The sequence below is a fragment of the Brachyistius frenatus genome, unplaced genomic scaffold (genome assembly GCF_029030835.1).
Source record: "Brachyistius frenatus isolate BFR_SWC_R1_liver_20210118 unplaced genomic scaffold, ASM2903083v1 Contig_175, whole genome shotgun sequence".
In the NCBI taxonomy this organism is placed as follows: Eukaryota; Metazoa; Chordata; class Actinopteri; family Embiotocidae; genus Brachyistius; species Brachyistius frenatus.
This window is the reverse complement of record NW_027210774.1, coordinates 294,539-319,000: the sequence shown is the minus strand read 5'-3', so window position 1 is coordinate 319,000 and position 24,462 is coordinate 294,539. Positions and strand designations below refer to the sequence as shown.

The window sequence follows — 24,462 nt, the reverse complement described above, 5'->3', positions numbered from 1 at the left end:
CTAGCTATGCTAAGCTAGGACTGTATATAGGTAATGCCAATTTGCATCATGCTCAACTGTAGTTTGTGTTTATTGCTAACACAACCTAGGATGGCAAAAATGATAAGCATTATACGTGACCAAATTCAGCATGCTAGTGTGAACCAAGGCCCCAGGAACAGCACTGGTCTGTGCAGTGATTTTGGCATAGTGACCAACGTCATGACTACGACTTCCATATTCATCACATGGTGCACACTGGCCCAGAAAGCATTTCCCTAAAAGAAATGATCAGAAAAGTAGCGGCTAAAGAAGTAAATAAATTCAACATATAAATAAGTTAAACCTACCCAGTATATATTTTCACGGTCTAAGTTCACTTAGTCTTGGGTGTAATTCCCATTGTTCATACCAGCCTTATGTCACACAAAACGTCTTAAGGGACGTATTGCTTAATAAAGATTTGGAAGCTTGGAAAAAATGCAGCCCTGTCATTCAATTGGTGGCAGTAGTGACCTTAAGGTTAACGAATCGAGCTTGTAAGTAGAAGTCGCCAGTCTCCCCAAACCAGCTTGAATAAATCTGGGTTGGGAAGTGTAAAAGCAACAGTTGCCCTTTCCTCATCACCACTACTGTTGTGCCCTTGAGCGCCCTTAACACCAATTCCCATAAAAGAGACCTTGCAGTGAAGCTACCCAGAATAAAAAATATACATTAGAAAATAATGTCACCAGTCTGCCTGGCTCAATGTTTGCTGCACCATACTGTTATGGCCAGTCAAATAGCCCACATTCCTGGTAGGATATCTTATTTACATTGTGATCATTGTGTCAAAACATAAACTAGCTGCCATGATAACTGTATTAAGTTTTAAATCTATAAGTGTTACTAAACCATTGTGCTGTGTTTTAGTGACACATTAATCTGTTTCTCCAAATATGAATGGTATTTTAATGTTTTACTGTTTCCTTAAAAAGCATGCCTCCACTAATGGAGTCTGCTGTGCTGTTTTAATGCTGGCCTGTTTTCGGTCTGAGTTTTCCATTAATTTGTTTTTTTAAATTTTCATTTCAATGGGATTTATTGACAGTGAAAATATCGAATAACATCGACATTAAACTTGACAAATGTATACTTTGTAAATTTGTAGAAAATGCTACAAATTCCATGTTGACACTGTACATACAGGACAGATCTGTATGCATTCCTTGATATTATCTACAGATGTTTGCAACGGGTTTAGCTGTGACCATGGTTCTGTACCTAGCAATCGTGAAATCTTAGTCTCTTGCAGCATATATACATGTTTGACCAACATGTGCTTTCTAATTGACCGTGACTCTGTGGTTTTGTGTGTGCTTATGTGTGTTTTTGTGTATTTACAGTGTGCTGTGGGAGCCCATGGGGGACGGCAAGCGTGTGATTTCATTGGCTGATAATCATGCGCTACTCTGGGACCTGGAGGAGAGCTCCACACAGGCCACAGTAAGACACACACAAATTGTAAACCACAGTGCATTCAGAGACGCACACCATATTATACAATAGCTAACTCATTATTTGATAACCACCATATCTCCTTGGTGTTATCGGACACACATATCCTCTGTCTGTGACAACAGCAGAGTGTCCACTATTCATTCTGTCTCATACACTTACACACACACACACACACACACACACACACACACACACACACACACACACACACACACACACACACACACACACACACACACACACACACACACACACACACACACACACACACACACACACAGTATCTGGGTAGATCTGAGCTGTGGTGCCTTTGAATATTTTCTGTTCAAGTCTCTCCCACTGTGGTAATAAGAGGGAAGATGTTCCGGCTCTCTTCATCGCTGCTTCCATGTTGTGTTTCGCCTGAAACATACAGAAATGTATGTGGCCACCGGGACATTATACCCAATTGTTGTGGTTTGAAGGTCTCATTGCAAAAATGTGGGTGATATGTGTACACTTCATAAATTTGTTCTGTATGTGTTGCTATTAGTTAGTTTCTACCAAGGACTGAACGTTACCCTGATTCTTATGCTTCTGCGGGTGAGTCCTTATTTCCCCAATTTTCCACAGTGGAGGCAGTGAGTGCATAATTGGCATCCACCAAAGAGTCAGACACATTTAGGGCAAATATATTGGGTTGAAATAAACTGCAATTTTCCTGTAAAATGTGTCTCACAGTCGGAATAGCAGTTCATCCCCAAAAGTGTTGGATGGGGTTGAGGTCAGCCAAATTTTTGACTTTGTTCTTGAAAACTGTCAGGTTGAAACAGAAAAGGGTCAAACACCAACTGTTGCCACAGAGTTGACTGTCAAAGTGTCCCCAGCCTGCAGAATTTACACTGTTGGCTTTTAATACACCAAAATAAAGGGGCTCACAATGAAACTGCAATGTGTGTAAATACTTTTGGTTGATTTGCTTTGTAGCTGTGTCCTTCCTAATGCAAGGTGAAGAGACTCTTCACTGTAAATTCCCCATTTCTAACCTGCCAACTTTGCACTTAAAATGCCCATTATGTATTTAAAGCCTCAAAATAATGGTGTGTTTCAGGTGTGCATGTATGCGAGCAAGAAGTAATAACGTGTGTGTGTGTGTGTGTGTGTGTGTGTGTGTGTGTGTGTGTGTGTGTGTGTGTGTGTGTGTGTGTGTGTGTGTGTGTGTGTGTGTGTGTGTGTGTGTGTGTGTGTGTGTCAGCCCATGCTTTCATGGGCGTGTGTGTGTTGTTCCATTAGAAGTCATGACTGATGGAGAATATAGATGAGTCATTAGTGATTCATGCACTCATTGAGGGATTCACATAAAGGGCAGCCTGGCCCCATACCTAATAATTACAAGTGTGTGTGTGTGTGTGTGTGTGTGTGTGTGTGTGTGTGTGTGTGTGTGTGTGTGTGTGTGTGTGTGTGTGTGTGTGTGTGTGTGTGTGTGTGTGTGTGTATACATTTGATCTCAGTAATCTGGCCCCTTCACTAGTGTGGATAAACACATGCACATGGCCGCCTCGCTTTCTCTGTCTCTTGTTGTCAAGTGTGTGTGTGTGTGCGCTGTGTCTGTTCTTAAATAATCGATTATCCTTCTTTCACATTCTACATTTACGCAATATTACACGAGAGGGTGTGCTTTAACGTGATCATTGGCACGACAGTGATGCGGTCAGGACCGAGGCGCTTGCGAGTGTAATATTTTGCGATTATACAACAAGTTACCATCTAATTCGCTCTCAAAATACAAAACTTTTATGTTAGTGTGATCTCCGTTTCCATGGCAATACATGGGGTATGACTAACAACTGGAAAACAATCAGTCGCGACAGTACAAGCGAATGTAATGTATGCAATGTTTACCACTCCAGTAGGCCGAGGCTTAGTAACGACACTAGCAACGGAGACGAGATCTAGTCCGTTTCATTGCTTTCTAGAGATGGTTTCTCAGACTGAATATATACAGCACATAGAACTACTAAACTGCTTAACTCGCTCAATCTGGTTGTAAGTAAGATATCCGCTGAAAAAAGATATTGATGGACTCATGTATTTTTTAAGATTTTAGCACCCTGTCATGTCTTAAAACAGAACCGGTCGAGCTAGCCGCCACTATCATTTTAAGTGCCCGACTATCCGTGGTACATAAAAGTGCTCAGAGCGACAAATAAGGACCAAAAGAGACCCGGTTTCACCAAATGTACCAAAAAAGTAAAACAACATTATACTGCATCTTGTATGAAATTCGATTCCAATTATATATTTCCAGCGAGAATGCGGAGTAATATTTCAAGTGATGAGCAGGATGTGCTTTATGGTGATTTGAGCACATTCCAAATGTACAGTTGACCAATCAGATCGCTGGGTCGGAACTACTTGTTGTATAATGAGTTTGGGGTGATCTCCAGGTTCCAGGTTGACTAATCTTGTTCCATCTGTGTTGGCAAAATGAAAAGGGTTTTATGACTGTTTTAAAATGTGTTGTGTTGACCATTTTACATAATTCACACATACATTCATTAATATTGCAAACCCTTACATATAATTTGCAGTGAGGTGGACATTTTGGTGGGAGGAAACCCCTTCCAGATCTCAAACCTTTTCTTTAATCGTGATTATTCGATTGTTTATTTGTCTATTGATTCATATGTGTGTTTTTTCGTAAGTACGGCGGTGGATCACAAACTGAACTCCAGGTTTCATTACTTGATCAAAATCAGCACCAGAGTTTCACAGGGTTTTGTGAGCAGTGGTTCAGGTGTGTCAGCGATTTGCTTACGCATCTGAAACTTGAGCAGAGAGAGCACATCAAAGTAATTCAGGTGCTGATTTTGATCAAGCGACAAAACTTGGCATAGTCATGGAGGGTATAGCTTCTTTGTTCTCTGTGCATGTGAAGCAGGAGCAGTCTCAGAACTTTCTGATCCACGCTTTTATGTGTGTCCATAAACTAAAAACAGGGAACGGTGACATTAAAGGATGTCTGTTAAACCAAAGGTAAAAAAAAAAAGTAGCATACCATAAAGTCTCAAAACAAAAAAAACAACTGGGGTGCATAAACATATAAATGGTGGTTTCTAATAGAAGCCTGGTTAAATAACACAAATAAAATTGTTACAAGGTAGAATTACCTTAGATATTCACTCCAGTAAAAGCAAACTTTTAACTTGTACCTTTGTATTGTACTTCAATTTGTGTCCCCCCAGAGCGAGTTAAGTCTTTGCATTGAATTTTTAGGCAAATTGCGCCACTTCTAAAGTTTGTTTTGGGTTTAGACACAGCACACTTTAATGTAACGATGAACAAACATTTCATTATTCAGCTGGCTGAGAACATGGCCAACCGCACTATTGTGTTCACATTGGAACGTGTTAATGTGTCGGATAAGCCAGATCTGGCGGTGCTAACCTCTCAAGAGTGAATATGTCAAACTGGCGTTTAAATAATTACATTTACTGTCTAAGGGAACTAATGTTAAATGACCCAAAATAAATGTGATCATTTTAATTGAACTTTTATTAACATGACATCATCAATGTGTGACAAGTACTCAAACATGAATGAATTTCTCTATTCCCTCATCGCTTGTGTCAGCACTTAGTGCGTTTAACATTTCAACATGTATTTGTTCAGTTTGAGATCAATTCAGTGTATCTTTTCTTGGCAACGTGTGTGTTCACGTTTTTGGTACCTCCTTACAACCTATTCTGGTCTAAACATTGACCTTGTCAGGACCTGTCATCCTCATAGGGATCAATGCCTTGTCCTAATGAGGCAAAAAGTCATTTGTGAGGTCTTAGTTCAGGTGAGGGGTGAACTGGGAATTGGGGTTAGGTTAAGGTTAGTGGCATGAAGTGGTAAAGGTTGGGGTTTGGGTAAGGCTGTTCACAATAAATGGAAGTCAATGCAATGTCCTAATAAGGACGGCTCCACAAACGTGTGTGTGTGTATGGTGCACACTAGAGGATTTTCAAATCTAAACCAATATTAAAAACCACAGAGATGTGCAGGGTGTTGATCCAATACTCTGACACAGACACTGGACAACGCAGCTATTAAATCCTGCATCAAGGGAGAAGGAGAGAGGTGGAAAGTAATGCGCAGGAAAGGAATATAATGAGAAAGGGAGGATAGAGAAAAAAGCAGCGATGAAGGCCCCTGCTGATTGGAAAGATGAAGATTAGGATGGAGAAAAAGCGAATATGGATAAAGGAAAGAGAGTGGGCTTGATGAGGAGAAAGGGAATGAGAAAGAGGAGAAAGAGCTTGGCAGCCAAGACAAATTCCTCCAGCGCTGATGAGAATGCTAATCTCCTGCTTTCCCTCCCTCCTCCCTATTTCCACTCTCCTCTCTCCCGTTCCTCTCTCCGTCTGTCAGAGGGAGATGTGTTCATCTCAAGCCATGTCCAGCTGCAGTGTGGATGTGTCTCTCTCTCAAGGGCCTGGCCTAGATTAGTGTGTGTGTGTGTGTGTGTGTGTGTGTGTGTGTGTGTGTGTGTGTGTGTGTGTGTGTGTGTGTGTGTGTGTGTGTGTGTGTGTGGGTGTGTGTGCACATGTAAAAAAGGGCCGTGTGTATAAGCGTAACAGTGTGCATTGTTTTGAAGGAAGATTTGTGTGTTTATGCGTGTGTGTCTACATGCGCATGGCTCATCAATTAGACTTGCTGGTAGAATTGAGTGAGAACATCTCCGCTGGCTCACAGAACACCCACACACCTCGCCTTGCACAACTGCTCACACAGGCACACACACACACACACACACACACACACACACACACACACACACACACACACACACCTTTATGCAGTGTAGAAGAAGCATAAATGCATGGCGATTTGACAGATAGCTTTGCATTAGTGCCGCTTGTGTCCTAAATGAACGTGTCCCCTAGTGTTGTGTGTACTGCCGATTTAGGGGCCCTAATTTGGTTAGTGCACTAATAAAGCTGGGAACCTGGGATGCACGAAGCTCTGGCTTTGCTGTCGTACCATTAGTGCATCAAGAGCCTTACTGCAGTCCTCCCACTGATCACGGAGTTTACGCAGCGACAGAAAGTCAGGGAACTGTGTCAGTTCTTTGAAGTATTCAGGGACTATCTGCAAACCTGAGAAATGTCTCACCTTGCAGTAAGATTGCAGAATATGTTGCACAGGTTGTTTTATACTTTGCTATAGTTGGTGTTTCTGCAACAAACCCTCCATCTCGAAGAAGCATGAGATGTCAGGACCCACCGAGTACAACCCTGAGCATTTTCCTTGATATAGTGCCTCTACCAGCTGTATGAAGTATAGGTGGCAAAATATAATTAAGAATCATTTATTAAAACTGTTACTGATTCATTTTTCAGTCAATCTAATCTAACCGATTAATCCCCACAAGTCCTCCAGTCTGAGAGATCATTTGTCCCTATACCTCTGAATACCATATGATCCATGGGAGCGTAATGTAACGTTTTTCACCTCCGATTGGTGTATGAATGGGCACTAAATGAACTCGGTAGGTTTAGGGAAAGCTTCGCATTTGGGTGAAGATAGAAGACCTTACTTGTCATTGTTCACGGTTAAAAAGAATGTGGTGTTTCGGTTGGAAACGAGAGTTCAACAGCTGCCTCCCATAATGAAGTCCAGTGTTTAGTTAACCTGTCCATCCACCACGACGTCCTCCTTACGCTGACTTTGTAGCTCCAGAACTTCGTCAGCAAAGCTCCTTTTTTTTTTTTTTTTTTTTTTTTTTTACTCATGTGATTACCACTGTTACAATGAAACATAACTAGGTCATATCAAGCTGCTTGCAAAGGCAACCAATAGAGTGATTCGCTGTTATTTTGAGTTGGTTTTCCCAACAGAATTCCCTTCACAATGGAAGCCTGACTGTGCCTGCTGAGAATGATATAAAACTAAAAATCTTGTCATGTATCCCTGTGTTAACTGCTCTTCTATTTCTTGGTAGCCTATGTAGCAAATGTATGTCCGAAACCTTTAAACATCCCTGTCCTTTCTTTTCCCGTAAAATATTTTGAGGACTCATCCTACACTCAAGGACATGTGTATATATATATGTGTATGTATATGTGCATGTACATGCATATTTATATACAAATGTAGTCAATCAAGTCTGATTAGGCGTGACTGCCAATAAATTGCACAAAGCTCCAATTGCCATCATTTGCTAATGTGTTGAAATTCAATCAAATCTCTCTTAAAGTGATGCCTTTCAATATTCAATTTCACCCAGACATCCATTGCATTACGAAAACGTCACCAAAGGATAAGGTTGAGAAGAGGTGTAGACATTTGTGAATTTTTTTGCAAACATGTTTATATATGTTAGTAATCCACCATCACCTTTTCCTCAACCAATACTAATTCTGATAGTGTGTACCAATCTTATACCTAAAATATTAAAATCTGTATATCATCAAGTCATTGATATATTGGGCTTCAGAATCACTTCAGAACACACAGATTTGGCAACCCACTAAATGACTATGTACATTCATTCAACATAAACAACTTTTAAATTAAAAAACAACAACAACAACGTATGTTAATGTTGATAGTCACATTGGACAATACATAATTGAATTCGACAGGTCAGTAAAAATGTTATTACAAATTCAAAGGATCACATTGATGCTTCCCTAAAATCACATATTTGGGGTTGAAGATTTTATTAATATGAACAACCGTTACAGCAGGTACCAGATCTGAGCCAAGTCATCCCAGGCCAACAGTTACAATACTGGGGTAGCTATCAGGTGCAGGTCATCTAATGCTCACTAACTAATGTTAACCTGATGTTACAAATGTTTTAAAATATCATATAAAGTACCATTTTGAAGAAGCAGATGTCTTTTGTTTATGGAAGTCTTCTCTTTTAGTAAAGAACATATATAATAGAACAGTTGTGGAATTTTACATTAAGGACACAAATACCACCCTATATATATTATCTTCTACCCCTCCTCTGCCTCATTTCTTTCCCTCTTTTCTTTGGATTCCTTTCCTATCTTCCCCTTTTTACCCACTTTGTTCTCCTCCTCACTGCTTTTTTTTTTTTTTTATCTTCTTCTCAGGCTTCCTCTCTGCCTCCCTCCTGCTCAGTCAGCCTCCCTCTTCTCTTTTCTCTCCCCCTCTGTCCTCTCTTGCTGAAATAATGAGAGTGTACCAGGGAGCTGTGTGGTGACGGGGCGATCGATGATCCTTGCTCCAACAGGCAGAGATGGGAGAGAGAGTGAAATGGGAGAGGGAGGAAGATGAGGATAAAAACCTGCAGATAGAAAGCGGAGAAAAATGGACTAGTGTGGTGCTCCTTTTTAGAATTGTTAGATGCATCATAGTTTAAGGGAAAGATAATCATTTCCAAAGCCAGCTCGCTGAATTAATTGGATTCCATTTTTAAAGTAGCCTGATGAAGTGCTTTATAATTCAAAATCCTTGAAGCATTTTGACTTTGATTAATTTCACCTTCATTGTTGCCCTGTGAAATATATGTAGCAGGTTTGATAAATATCCAATGACAAGCATGTCGTCTTGTTTGAAGAGTCTTAAACGTTGCAATTTAACCTGACTGCCTTTCAGCTAAACTCCTTTAATTTTTGGATTCCAAAGACGTTACAATAAATTGAAATGAGTTTAAACTGCTTTGATTCAGCTTTCAACTCGAATCAGTCTTAAATGTTCTGCCGCTCATAGTCAACTTGACAGTTGATACAAAAGTAACCAAATGCACTAATTGATCTTTTGGTCACATGGGGGCAGCATTACAAGCTGAAAACACAACATCTGACATACCTCAAAAAGAATATGTCGAGCAATTTTGTCAAGCTGTTTTAGATATTTTCTAGCAACCACTACCACAAATTTTACGAGTGAAAATTACAGTTGGATGGCTACGTCACCCACAGATTACTGGTTAGGGCAAAATAAAATAAAACACACACACACACACACACACACACACACACACACACACACACACACACACACACACACACACACACACACACACACACACACACACACACACACACCAATGAGTCTGAAATGAACACAATGACTCACTAAAGCATTCAGTTTTCTATTCATTTTAATTTCAGTATGTGGACTAGTAAACAAAAATGGTGAGCTAAACGAGGCTAAAAAAGCTCTCCAGAAGAGGGGAACTGTAGAGCTTTGTGGGTGTTTTTGTGGGGTTGTTACTTGTTTCACATTACAGATTATGAACTGATTCATTCCTAATATAAAACTATTTGTTTAGAGCTGCCTTAAATTAGTATCGCGGACTGAATCAGACCAGATTTCATTGCAAATACACATTAATGACAGACTAAATAGAGAATATGTTGGCGTGAGTGTGCATGTTTTAACATGGTATAAATCGTCAGGCAGTTGGTGTGCCAGTAATGCCAAAAATATTACTACAGATTCATAATGAACAATTGCAGACTTGAGTGTGGCCTGCAGAGAAAATTACTTCTAATAAGGCCTCATTATGCTGATTGAATGCACTGTACTGGCGGAACCTGTCACAGATATTTGGATAAAATTCACCTCCATGCTCAGAGATGTTAATGAAGGTGTCATTGTCCTCCGCAGGTCTCCAGCACCGCCACCCTTGAGGGTAAAGGTCAACTGAGGTTCACCTCTGGCAAGTGGAGCCCCCACCACAACTGCAGCCAGCTTGCCACCGCAAATGACACCGCCATACGAGGCTGGGACCTTCGCACTATGAGGTGAGCTATTTTACCAAGGACTAGTCAGAAAATACAATATTCCAATACATTTTACAGTTTTATATCTTATTTAACATTTTCGAACCAGAGCCTTTTCTGCAAATCCTGATATGGATACTTTAATACTTTATTATTTAAGGGAAAGGCCTATTTTTCTTTTATTTTGTAGAGACCTCTTATCCTATTTCACTGTATTGATCATTTCTTTGGAAATTTGAAGACTTACAGTTTCCCCAGTTGATGAAAACACATCTGGTCAATAATGCTGCGCTGCCGTTAAGCCAGTGCCAGGAAGAAGAATTTAAAAGCACTGTTTGCTGGTAGTGGTGATTAAGAATTTAAACAGAAGACATTTTGTTACCTTTTTCTGCCACGTTTTTTTTGTAAAGCTTTGCCACTCAGTATTAAGGCACTTTTTATATTTTTCACGTACATCTGACTTACAGCCAGTTGGATGTTTAAACAGCCTGCATTACATCTGACAGAAGTGCGTCATGTACGATTCGTGGAAGTTAAACTCTCGGAGCTTAACCATTTCAGTGGGTGTTTACATATCATTACAAGACATTTTAATGCAGTACACAGACATATGCATTTAATTTGACTCATCATGCTGAGTGACAACATTTCAGTTTTAAATTAACCAGTGCAGGGAATGCTGTTGATAAAAGGCTACCAGTTGTTGCTTCTTGACGATGGCTCTTGGCCTAGACTCTGCCAAGAGCCAAAAAGTCTGGTATCAAGTAGTGAAAGCTGGCGTTGAATGCTCGATCACATTTCCTCTTTTAAAGAGAGCAGAGAAATGACATGCATTAAATATCTGGCAGGCCCAAAATTGAATCAGGGGTTCACTGCTGATGGCACCCAGGGACTTAACCACTCTGTGAAATATATTAAATCATATCCATCACAAGCACATTGCTAAAAAAAAACCAACATATTTGCTACATTTAGCTTCTCCATAGTATTCTACTAATAACAGTGCAATTTATCATAGAAAAAAAAAGCACACAATGCTAAAAAAATTTATGCAAATTCTGAGTTCTGTGTTTGTCCAGAAAATATGTGTAATGGACCGTCAGAAATGTCCAACTGGGATAATCTTTTCCTTGGAATTGTAATGCTATTTATTACCTGGTAGAGTTGTCTTGCTATAACTCATTTGGTTTACAGTCCTGTGGTCTTTCTTGAATTGAATGAAGTGCATTGTTATACTCGTGCAAGGCAGTGGAACATTAATGTTCCTGCTTGACATGGAACATGTGTACTACCACATATTAACCTTGTAACTGCAGGTTACCAGCAGCCCACCTTACAACCTCTAACTGTGTGTTTGTGCATGGATTGCAGCGTGTGTGTGTGTGTGTGTGTGTGTGTGTGTGTGTGTGTGTGTGTGTGTGTGTGTGTGTGTGTGTGTGTGTGTGTGTGTGTTTTGTTTGCATTTCCTGTGTTTGTGAGGTACTTGATGAGTGAGGTCAGCATGTGTGTACGTGTGGGCTGCGCTTCAGGAATAATAATCACCTCACAATCGATCGCCATGATAACAGCAAAGTGCCGAAGAGCTTGAGAGAGGCGCTCGGTGAAGGAGAGAGAGAGAAGGGAGAGTGAGAATGTATTTACAAGATGCGTATCACAGGCCCAGATAAGATAGTTGAATCATTGATATTACTCCCTGTCAGTCCCATAACAAATTAAAGAGTTCCTGCCCAACCCATTTTGGCCGTTCTCCTCCCGCTGCGCTATTTTGAAAGTTGCAACAGTGCTGATTTAGCTGTGGGCACAAAGAGAAGGAGGTGCTGGCAGTCCAAGGCTTGTTAGCAGAGACCACAGTCTCATCTCTGGTGAAAACACCCCCTTAATATCTGGAGGTACTGCAGCTGCAACCAGTAGAGGGTGTACAACGCTGTGGTTTTGAACAAAAATGTCAAAATTGTCTAACACTGGGATGACATTCTCATTTTTTGTCCATCTTTAGTACCCTACCATGCAGTTTCCTCCTTTTGTTTTTTCCCTTTAATAGCTCTAAGATTGGAAAATTATAATATTCCACACTACAGAACAGTATCACACATGTATTCCAGTTTGTTCCAGACATTTATAGAAGCAATTTCATGTTTATTGCTGGAATTTACAATCTCAAAACTGCATATTTAAGCACCCTTTTCAAATTTCTATCCCAAAATTTATCATGACACATTTGATGACATCATTGGAAACATTGAGATCCAACTAGAATAAAGAATGAAATAAAGTTGTTTGGTTTTAAAGAATGTTTAACTGAACAATCAGGTTTGCTGGTGAGAGGGTAAAAGATTGTGCATGAAAAAAAATGATTATGACCCCTAGTTGTGCCATCTGGTTGCCATAAATACAAAATTCTAGAGCAAAGTAAGAAGTGAGGTGGTCAGGATGGATGGATAATAATAATAAAATAATAATAATAAACTTTATTTGAATAGCACCTTTCATACAAGAAATGCAGCTCAAAGTGCTTTACAGCAAGAGCATTACATGCAGTGTTTCACATAAAAACAGATATAAAAACATAAAACAGATATAAAGGAACATTTAAAAATATAGAAAAGAAATGAGATATATAATGCCTATAAAAAGTATTCACCCCTCTTGGATGTTTCACCCTTTTGTTGCTTTTATACATGAATCATGGTCAATATAATTTGGCTTTTTTGACAAGCATTTGCAAAAAAAACAAAACTCTTTAATATCAAAGTGAAAACAGATTTTTACAAAATAATGTCAATTAATTAAAAATATAAAAGGTAAAGTAAATAATTGCATAAATATTCACCCCCTTCAGGTCAGTATTTAGTAGATGCAGTCGCAGCACTGAGTGTGTGTGGATATGTCTCAATCAGGCCGCCACATCTGGACACTGACATTTTTCTCCCTTCTTCCTTGCAAAACAGCTCAAGCTCTGTCAGGTTGCTCGGGGATCTGGCGTGAACAGCTCTTTTCAAGTCCAGCCACAAATTCTCGATTGGATTGAGATCTGGGCTTTGACTTGGCCGCTCCAGAACATTCACCTCGTTGTCTTTGAACCACTTCTGTGGAGCTTCTGCTGTATGCTCGGGGTCGTTGTCTCGCTGGAAAATCAATCTTCTCCCAAGTCGTAGTTCTCTTGCAGACGGAGTCAGATTATCCTCCAGGATTTGCCGATATTTTTCTGCATTCCTGTTCCCCTCTACCTTTACAAGTCTTCCAGGGCTTGCTGCTGAGAAGCATCCCCAGAGCATGATGCTGCCACCACCATGCTTCACGGTGGAGATGGTGTGTTTGTGGTGATGTGCAGTGTTCGGCGTTCGCCAAACATAGCATCTGGTCTGATGGCGAAAAAGCAAAATTTTTGTCTCATCAGACCAAAGAACCTTCTTCCAATTGACCTTGGAGTCTCCCACATGCCTTTGGGCGAATTCCAGGCGAGATTTCATGTGTGATTTTTGTCAACAGTGGCTTTCTCTTTGCCACTCTCCCATACAGCTTCGACTGGTGAAGAACCCGGGCAACAGTTGTTGTATGTACAGTCTGTCCCATCTGAGCCACTGAAGCTTTTACCTCCTTCAGAGTGGTCGTAGGTGTCTTGGTGGCCTCCCTCACCAGTCTTCTTCTCGCCCGGTCACTCAGTTTGTGAGGACGGATAGCTCTAGGCAGATTTAAACAAGTGCCATAGTCCTTCCATTTCTTAATGATGGATTTAACTGAACTCTGTGGGATGTCCAGTGAGTTGGAAATTTTTTTGCAGCCATCTCCTGACTTATACTTTCCAATGATCTTTTCTCTGAGTTGCTTGGAGTGTTCTTTTGTCTTCATGTTGCAATTGCAGCATGAATACTGATGAACCAGAGACTGGACCTCCCTGACAGGTGTTTTTATTCTACAATCACTTGACACACATCAACTGCACTCAGGTGATCTTCATTTCACTAATTGTGACACTGCTGGCATCAACTAGCTGGACCTCTGTTGAATTAGGTCAGTCACTTTAAAGGGGGTGAATATTTATGCAAACACTTATTTTACACTATATATTTTTAATTAATTGACATTAGTTTGTAAAAATCTGTTTTCACTTTGACATGAAAGAAGCTTTTTTTTTTTGCAAATTCTTGTCAAAAAAAAGCAAATTATATTGACCATGATTTCATGTATAAAAGCAACAAAAGGGTGAAACATCCAAGGGTTAGGGTGAATACTTTTTTTTTTATAGGCATCGTATAAGCACAGATCAAATGCATAAGAACATATAGAATGCAAGATAACCGCTAAAATGCATAAGAAACGGATACAATGCGTAAAATTAAACACAAATAGAGTAAAAATATAAAATAAGCAATATGCATTTTAAAGGTGCGGAAGTTCAAGTGCAAGAGAGCTTCAGGAGTTGCTAGTTAAACGCTAATGTGAAGAGCTTGAGGTTTCTTTTAAAAGTATTAACCGAGCTAGCTTCCCTGATATCTAACAGCTGATATCCACAGCTTTGGAGCATAGCTGACAAAAGCTGAATCTCCAATTTTCTTTGGGACTGTTGTTAAATAACCTTAACCACATGTAACCCAAATGACAAAGGACTGTTGTTTGTTTCCCATCATGAGTTTATGTAAAAGCCCGAAAAAAAAAAGATAAAAAGTAAAGAGTGAAATGTTACAAAAACTCCAAACAAGTGCAAAAGCTTCAGGTGAGGTCTGTGGTTTCTTTCTGTTTGTCCATTGGAGAGATTAACTGAATAAATCCCTGTAGCCTTCGTTACTCCTTCAATCCAAGGTTTCAGACAGACACAGACAGCAACCAAGGGCACAATGTGTAGTGTGTGTGTGTGTGTGTGTGTGTGTGTGTGTGTGTGTGTGTGTGTGTGTGTGTGTGTGTGTGTGTGTGTGTGTGTGTGTGTGTGTGTGTGTGCTTACACATGTGTGTTCATTAGTGCGTATCCGTGCACATGTGTGAAGAGGTTGCAATTGGAAAGCTTGCAAGTGTGAATGAGCTATGTGTCACGTGTGTGTGTGTGTGTGTGTGTGTGTGTGTGTGTGTGTGTGTGTGTGTGTGTGTGTGTGAAGAGGTGACTTGCTTGTGTTTTGCTTTTTGCCATGGGTACCTTTTTTACTTTTGTGTGTGCACGTGTGCGCGTGTGCGTGTGCGTGTGTGTGTGTGTGTGTGCATGTGTGTGTGCGTGTGTGTGTGTGTGTGTGTGTGTGTGTGTGTGTGTGTGTGTGTGTGTGTGTGTGTGTGTGTGTATATCCCACTTGTCCGTTTGTAAGTGTCTGTGGGATTTGTGTGTGTGTGTGTGTGTGTGTGTGCGTGTGTGTGTGTGTGTGCGTGTGTGTGTGTGTGTGTGTGTGTGTGTGTGTGTGTGTGTGTGTGTGTGTGTGTGTGTGTGTGTGTGTGTGTGTGTGTGTCCAGTTAGTGTGGCAGCTGTGTGATGGCAGACTCTCAGCACGCTCCACTGCTTCCTCAGATGACCTCTGAGGTGTCCCCTCACACCTGCACACACAAAAAAGGAAACAGGAAAGTACGCACACATAGCAAACACATTCTGCTCCGCTCACTCACGCGCACACACACACACACACACACACACACACACACACACACACACACACACACACACACACACACACACACACACACACACACACACACACACACACACACACACACACACACACACACACACCGAGTTGCGGGGCCTGTCACCCATTCTGCCAGCCCCAACACGGTTGCCCTGCTCTAAAATGAGGACAGGGAGTGCAGCCCAGCAGCAGCAGACGCCTCTAGTTAGTTATCTAACACCCTGGAGAGGAGCACAGTATCTGCAGCACCCTGTCTCCCAGACACACAGCATTTTTTTTTTTTTTTAAATACACAGATAACACTGCTTATAAAACATATATGGATCCTGTTCTACTTTGTACTGATGTAATATGCAGCATTATGCAAATTGTGGAATACTCCACTTTAATACTGAGGACAGATCGCAGTGTTTAATGGAAAATCCTGACACATTTTCACTTCTTCTCAGCCTGTCATTTTCTGTGTACCTTTGCTTTTACATTATTCAGAGACTAATCCCCGTTGTACAGGGCTGCTGTTGTGATGTTTTGGTCTGTTTCATCAATGTATTTTTGGAAATGCTTCGTTCAGTTAAACCACTGGTCATTTAAGTGCTTAGCAGCAATTTGAAGACTTTCTTTAACAATATGTGCAACATATTTTGTATATTTTGAGAAAGAAGACCATAACGTCTGTAACAAATATGACTTCATCACACAATATTAATTAAATATACAACAGATATAACAGATTTCTCAGTTTATATTGATGTTCATGCTAATGTTGGTATAGATATAGCCAAGTATTACGGAGACAGTTTACTGACTTTGTGATTCTTTCCTCCTTCCCTATACTTTTAATAATTAGACCTCTCAATGATTTAATTACACAAGTACAATTTGTTGTTACCTACTTGCGCTCCAATTACACTCACTGGTCACACAGGTCACCGAATGATGTTTCTTCAAAGAAACAGTGTGAAGGAGTTAGTGGCATTTAGTGGTGGGGTTGCAAATTTCAATGCATGTTGCAACCACTGAACACCCCTCATCTCATTTACATGCGCACAAACCAGCGCTCACAAAAAAAGTGTGTACATTCAGGTGCAGATTTTGATCGAGCGACCAAATTTGTAACACTTACTTGTACCTATTTGTTACTTATTTGTAACAGTGCTGCGCATCATTTGAGCACAGTAGGATCAGTTTTGGAACTTGTTATTGCACCATCGTGCAGCACTGCGCGCTTGTTTTTGGCTCTTTAGATGTTCAAGTTCAAGTTTTGTAGTCATTCTTACAATGATTTTTGAATTTGCAGGTATGGAATGACGTGACATAGTCAACCTATCACTGCGTTGTTTGGCCACTGTCAGCATATAAAACCTTTCAGTTTTTCAATAAGTTAAAAGGATATAGAAAAAGTTTGGAACCGGGGAAATTGTTGAGGAACATTGCAGGTCGGACATGTATATGCTATACATCAATTTGCACTACAGTGACAAATCTGTCAGTCACTTGAAATGCCTTTATAGAAAAAAGATGGAAGAAAAAACGATTTTGTTAGTGTGAAGGACCAACCGTCATCCATTCCTGACACACTTGGGGTGCTTTGAGCCTTTGAATAATTTTAGGCTAGCTAACAGGCATGTAGTACTAGCCATTGGGCATATAGCTCGCTCTCTCTCTTCTAAGTGTGTGTGTGTGTGTGGGGGGGGGGGGGGGGAGTGAGAGAGAGAGAGAGAGAGAGATGCCTGTCACTGGAGATGTACTTACTCTGTATCTCCTCTGAAATCCCTCTTGGACCCACAGTCCACAGTGAGGGGCAAGACGCACGCGCACACACACACACACACACACACACACACACACACACACACACACACACACACACACACACACACACACACACACGCACACGCGCACACACACACACACACACACACACACACACACACACACACACACACACACACGCGCACACACACACGCACACGCACAAGCACACACACACTGAGCTGTGTAATAGCTGTCAAGCCTGCAGCCATACCATGCACTGCAGGGTGCATACTGAAAAGCAATGCAGTGTTGCAGTGAAGCATGGATTCTCAACACCTTCCCTGTGGTGTGTATTTCTGTGTGAGTGTGAGTGAGAGAGAGAGAGAGAGAGAGAGAGAGAGAGAGAGAGAGAGAGAGAGAGAGACAGCGAGCAAGAGATAGAAAGAGAGTTAGCACAATGAGCAAAAATAGAAAGAGAGAGAGCGAGAGAGAGCATTGAAGAAGGTGAAATGATTGATAGTAGTGCTATTTGCTCCTTCACAATCCAGATTAAAAGCCAGCTGTCTGTTGGTAGAAAGACAGGAGCCAGACATAATCATAACTTCTCGTCTAGACTGACAACTAGGGCTCCTGATTAGACTGCATGCCACCTGCCCAAAATTGTGTCCACCTATTCAACAGATTTTGGCAGCGTTCAGTGTGCCATAATGATAGGATACCCAAGGTAAACCACTATTCAAAAGCCTTTGCCATTATATTTTATTCACATATGAATATGGCACTATTGTGCAAAAAGTGTTTAAGATGAAGAGCATCCATTTCTCATTCAAACAGGGATCATTGTTTAAAAATGTCGGCTGTTTTTGAAATAGTAGCCCTCCATATGTCACTGGTGGCATGTGGAGGGCTTTCGGTATTTATTGTTATACAATTAAAGGGGTCTTAGATTTGCACTTGCTGGATACAGACTACAAAATGTCCTAAAAAGCTAAACCATAATCCACTGTTGATCCATGAAAGACCTAGTAGAGATAATTACCGTGTACTCCAGTGTGGCACTAGTTAGTTAATAAAATGATGATAAAGGGTAATTCACAACTAGTGTGGATGTGTGTTTTGTTTTTTGTTTTTTTAATTAAACCAACAAATTAATGATATGCTATTTCTTGGCCATAGAAGTAAAGCAGGCAACTACAGGTCGGTGAGCCAATCAGCCAGACATTCTGCGATTTGCACATTGGAGATGATAAAGTCATTGTTTAGTCTTTTCTTTCTACCTTTGCTCTTGTGTTTGTAAATATTTGGTATCTTAACATTGATAGACACTAATTTAAAATCCAATCCAAAGTTTGACAGGGATGCCCTGCTTAGTTACAGTTGCTAAGCTACAATTGGACAACCACTGTTTTTCACTTTAAGACTTTTGATTCTGAATTAAGGCATATTTAAGTACAATACTGATGAAGTGATGATAATTAAATGAAAGGGGTATAACTTTTAATTTTATTATGAAAGTTTACTTAGTTATGATATTACTTTTTGTCATGTTGCTTTTTTTTTTTTTAGCACTTCATTTTAACCATTATAATCTCCATAATCATTTAGGCTGCTTGATGTAATGATCCCTTACTTTTATGCATGGGCTGACCCACCCCCCCACCCCAGTCTTTCTCCCTCCCTCCCTCCTTCTTTCCCTCACTCTACCTACCTGCCTGCCTTTCTCGCTCCCATCTTTCTCTTTCTCTGCCAGCACCATCTTAAAGCCACGTTTAATTTTGATCAGCAATGAAATGATTGCTCCCCTCTTTCGATTTTTCTTTTCTCCTCCTCCCTTCCCACAGTAGTTGTCATAGAAACAGAGAAGTGTGTGTGTGTGCGTGAGAGAGAGTGTGTGACCGTGAGCGTCTGTGTTCCAGTCGATCCCCTCAGCAGAGAGATTTATCACCCAGACTAAGCCAGGAGGGTGTATTTGTGTGAGATAGAGTACGTGTGTGTGTGTGTGTGTGTGTGTGTGTGTGTGTGTGTGTGTGTGTGTGTGTGTGTGTGTGTGTGTGTGTGTGTGTGTGTGTGTGTGTGTGTGTGTGTGTGTGTGTGTGTGCGCGCGCGCGCGCGCGCGCACTCTCCTGTTGTAGCTTCCTTCTCACACACCTTTATCTTCTTCTGTATTTACACACATAACAGTATTTCAGGGAGTGTTCCTTCCCAGTTTTATGTTTTTATCTGCGTGCACCTAACAGTGTGTGTAATAGGTCCCCTGTCCCCTCATCAGCCCCCCATCACACACACTCACACTCTCAGCCCTAGCTGGCTGGATGACTTTAGATTGAGAATGTTTGGTGGCTTAGGCTGACCACAACTCTAATCCTCTGCTCTCATACAAACATAAACACACACTTGCACACATACATGAAGTCCCAAGTCTCTCCTCTATTAGCATGGGCTGAGGGACTGTATGCGGATCTCTGTGTGTGTGTGTGTGTGTGTGTGTGTGTGTGTGTGTGTGTGTGTGTGTGTGTGTGTGTGTGTGTGTGTGTGTGTGTGTGTGTGTGTGTGTGTGTGTGTGTGTGTGTGTGTGTGTGTGCGCTTGCAGGGGATTGCTCAGAGACACCAGAGAGGGAAAGAGTGAAACTAACCCAATTTCCTGCTCCATTTCCTTTTCACGCGGCGGGCGCGTCCCATTCCACAGCGGGCCGGGTCGAACACCAGCTACCCTACAGCCTGGGGTCACGCCTTTTACCTCAGAGTCACACTTATGAGAGGAAGGGAGCACTGTAAATAAATCATGTGCCCCAGCTCCTAATTTCACGTGAAATTTCTATTTTGAATGAAATGAAAGTTCACCTAATTATCAAAGTTTACTAAGATTAGAATGCTGTTGGTTGATAAGTGCTTGTTTCAAATATTTAAATGACTTCTATTTGTTACTATCAGTGGCGCACGATACTGGTGTTGCATAAATACGACAAATGCATCAACCGTCCCTAGAGAAATTGCCATTTCATAGGAAGATTCAACTGAATAAACTGTTGGTTTTCAAGAGGTAGGAAACATGGATACAATTTTTGCCACTGTAGATATCAGTTTATATTGTAGCATCAAATATATATCCTGTATCCAGCTTTAATAACATTTCTTTAAAAAAAAAAAATCCAACTGAGTGAGGCTTCATTTATATCATAACTGGACAATAATTACTGGTTTCACTCAAAACCTGACAAATCAAGGTACTTATGCAAAGATCCACTTGTTATGGTTTGCAACACTGCACAAAATGACTCATATGTGATTGTAAATAGTTTTGGGGTGTGATAACATTTAAAAAAAAAAAAAAAATCTGAGTCTACTATCAAATCCGCTTTTCCCATCAGAATCCTTTTCAATTCCTCATCAAATCATTTTGGGTTCAGAATTCAACATATGTAATTAAATTTAAGAATATTGGTCTTGACTCAGAACTTAATGAATTATTAAAGTGATATGCATTAACATTTTACTCAGAGAGATTCTGACTGCTGGAGCTAAGAAGTCAAAGCTCTATCACGCAGCCTATAATATAGCTAATATAAATTCAACAATGCCTTTACCCACAATTGACTCTTGATAAAGGAAACAGTCAAATATGAAATATAAATCTGGCAATAATCTCTATAAAGAGACTGGTGACAAAGGGACAAAGTTAAGTTCCAGAAGCATTCTGGTCTTCACTCATGTAGTCCCAAGTAGTTGACCAATCACAGTTGAGTGGGCTTTGGTTGCATTCAGGTAAACAGTCCTTATTTCCCCTCGGGGATTAATAAAGTGTATAAAATTTAAAAAAAAAATAAAAAAATTATGGAGAGCGAAAGGAGCAGAACGCATTGGCACAAATGCAATCTCAGATCCCATTATTTATTGTCAAGTTTGATCAAACTGTAAACAACTTTGTACAGAACCCCAAAATATGGCCCATTACCACTCGATACTAAATTGTCATTGGAACCAATAACTGATGGGTTCCGAGACTGACCCATCAATAACTTTGGAACAGTATGCTGAATCACGTACTGATATCAGAGAACTAATAAAATGGCAACAACAACAACAAAAAGTAAAAAAAAAAAAAAAAGTTTATTCATCTATTTTTGAGTTCCTTTTTTAATCCCTGAGCTATAGCTGTCCATTGTGGTCAGCTGTGTGCACTGCATAAAGTTTCCATCAACACCACCTTTTCAAAAGTGATTTTAGTTCTGTATTCTGCCGGCTTTTCTCCAGTAGAGGATGCACAATAACTTCTGCCTCTGCTGCACACTCAATCAGTATATAGTATGCAGCTAGGACACAGCTTGTGTTTGGAAACATATCGGAATAAACTGTTGAACAAAAGCCTTGTAACCAGAGCGGGAGGTCATCTTGAGCATAAGCGTAAGTCGTATACGATTTTAGGTGCACTTGCTTGCAGAATACATAATTTAGACCAATGACGTATCTTCCCTCTATGCTCCACGAAAACTTTGCTTTTTCAGTGGAAGTTCTGACTCATTATTTGACTTTTTCTGTCAAACTCCAAATGCAAATAGCAATGCAACGGTCCAGTGGCAGTGACAGCACATACACACACAGAGTCACACACAGTCCCTGAGTTGTCTTGACCTAATTGAAGCCCAGCGGTCTGCCCCAGGTCATTCTCTTATACCTCCCTTATTTTAATGAGATTTTTAATCAGCATGTTAATTGCCTAACGCAATCAGCGGGGTGACTGGCTAGCTGGCTAGCTGCTGTTGGCATCCAGCTGGGCAATAACACTGACGTTTCCCACTCTACTGAACAAAACCATGCAAAACTGAGCTGTACCAGGCTAGCCTGGAGAGGAAATGGAGTTAAAGAAAAGAAGTAGTGATTTTCTTCAGTCTCGTGTTGCTTTTATGATGGAGGCACAGCTTTAGATCCAATTAATTACCAGTTTATTAAAATAGTTTTCCATGATCTGACCCCTGGTTATTTGCTGCTTTTTCTGATTTTGTTTTTGGAAAACAGTATCAGGAGCCTACAAAGACAGCTAGGTAATATTAGCAGCAGAACCATTAACTTAAACATAGACAATTACAACATTTTCACACACACGCACACACATACAGAAGGTCTGCATGTGCAGCAATAGGATTTTGTCATGTTATGGGTATTTCTTAAAGTCCCTAAGATATGTCCACGTATACAAGATTCCCGGTTGAAAGCAGTGACAGCTCACTTGGTAAACCTACACAGTAGCAAAGCAATGTATGCAAAGCATAGTTTTTGGCCAGACATAGCCTATGTCTACCATTTTCTGTAAAATGTGTTGTTTTGTCACCAGTTATAAAAGTTATGATCATAGGTGCAGTGCCGCCAGAGTGCACTGGAACACCATTCTGACAATGTTTTCTCCAAGTGAGTAAATAAGGTGTTCACAACTTTCTTGACCCAGTGGAAATGTATTTACATTCTTTAAGTGCTCGAAGATTCAAATATCGCGAAAGTATGTTGGCATGAAACAGAGCCAATAAAAGTCAATGGAATGGTTGAATATTTATATTTACATTTAGGGACCTTTTGTCAGGCCGTTAAAAAGCTGGTCTAATTGCAGGTCCAAGTGTTATTGGAATTTGGTGCAGCGCGAGGGGCTTTTTTCCATGCTTGCGTCAGGTTGCTATTTAGATAACGATGATCTCCCAATTGTTTCCAATACAAATGTTTAATACTTTCATTTACCTGATACAGAAGACAAAGACAAAAAATTACAGTGCCAGTTATAATATATGATATTCAAGTAAAATATTAATAATAGTATTATCAATAATATAAAGATTCATTTAAGGTAACACTTCAAATGTTAAAAAGAAATAAGGGATTTCAGATCATTTATCAAAATTAATGAACCTGACAGAAAAGATTACATCGTATTTAAACAACAGGAAAATCATTATAATGTCTGATATTTTCCTTCAGCTTCCCTCACAGTCCTGCAAGGTGTATGTAAATCAGGCAGGCAGAACTTGGCAGGATACGTATTATTATACCTACATATCAACTGAAGACAACAGAAAGGGAAGGCTCTGTTTTATACTGTACTTTATACTAGAATTACTGAACATAAAACAATCAGCTTTAGTTTCTTACCGTTTCTTATTTTTTCTCAAATATTTGAGCGTTGTCTATTTGTCAATTCTCTCACTCTTGAGTTTACAATGCAGAAAGTGTCCGCTGCTCTGTGGACGTGGTGTAACACTGCGTTGTTATTGGTCGAGGCAGAGGGTACTCGTTTGGATGTAGCTAATGTCCCAATTGAAATCTGCGGCAGGATTTTTGTTATTTAAAAATGATATCGCATAGAGGCATAAATCAAAACTGCTCTTGTTGTACTGTGATGTGCATGGAGCAGGAGGAAGCTATAACCTTGTAATTAACTTCCACTTCTTAAAGGCATCACATTGTTCAGTGGCATTTTAGCTCGAAAAGACTACTTGCAATGCGCCGTTTGCTCCAAATTCTCTCTCCTCTAAATGTGTTTGAAATCAGTTGTTTATTTACTCATTTGATAATGGAATGGTTTATGATAGGTCAATGATATAAACATTTAACTTGCAAGATGCTCAATTTTCTTCCCTTTTTGTCTGTCTGTTATTGTGGTGCTCTGGGAAACATAGATTGGTTTTATCAGAGCTTTTTCGCTGCTGCATCTGGAAAATGAGCTTGATGAGAGTTTGAGTTTGTGGGCATTACCAGGAAACAAGCTGGTATAATAATAAGCAAGTACACATTTTAGGTTTAAGTCACTTTAACATGGTAGTAAAAGCAAGTTTACAAAGAAACTACTGCTAATAAAAGTTCACAGCAAAGAGAGATCTTATGTTGTTAATAATGACCATTACTATAGCTGA

At 40.2% G+C, this 24,462-nt stretch overlaps 1 protein-coding gene across 1 annotated transcript in view; it reads left to right on the top strand.

Moving 5' to 3' along the window:
- eipr1 (EARP complex and GARP complex interacting protein 1) overlaps window positions 1-24,462 on the top strand; it is a 61,973-nt gene that overhangs the window by 24,953 nt on the left and 12,558 nt on the right. Inside the window, exons 6-7 of the mRNA XM_069717457.1 lie at window positions 1,365-1,464; window positions 10,096-10,232. Coding sequence (XP_069573558.1) covers window positions 1,365-1,464; window positions 10,096-10,232 — 237 coding nt within the window. The remainder of the gene's footprint in view (window positions 1-1,364; window positions 1,465-10,095; window positions 10,233-24,462) is intronic.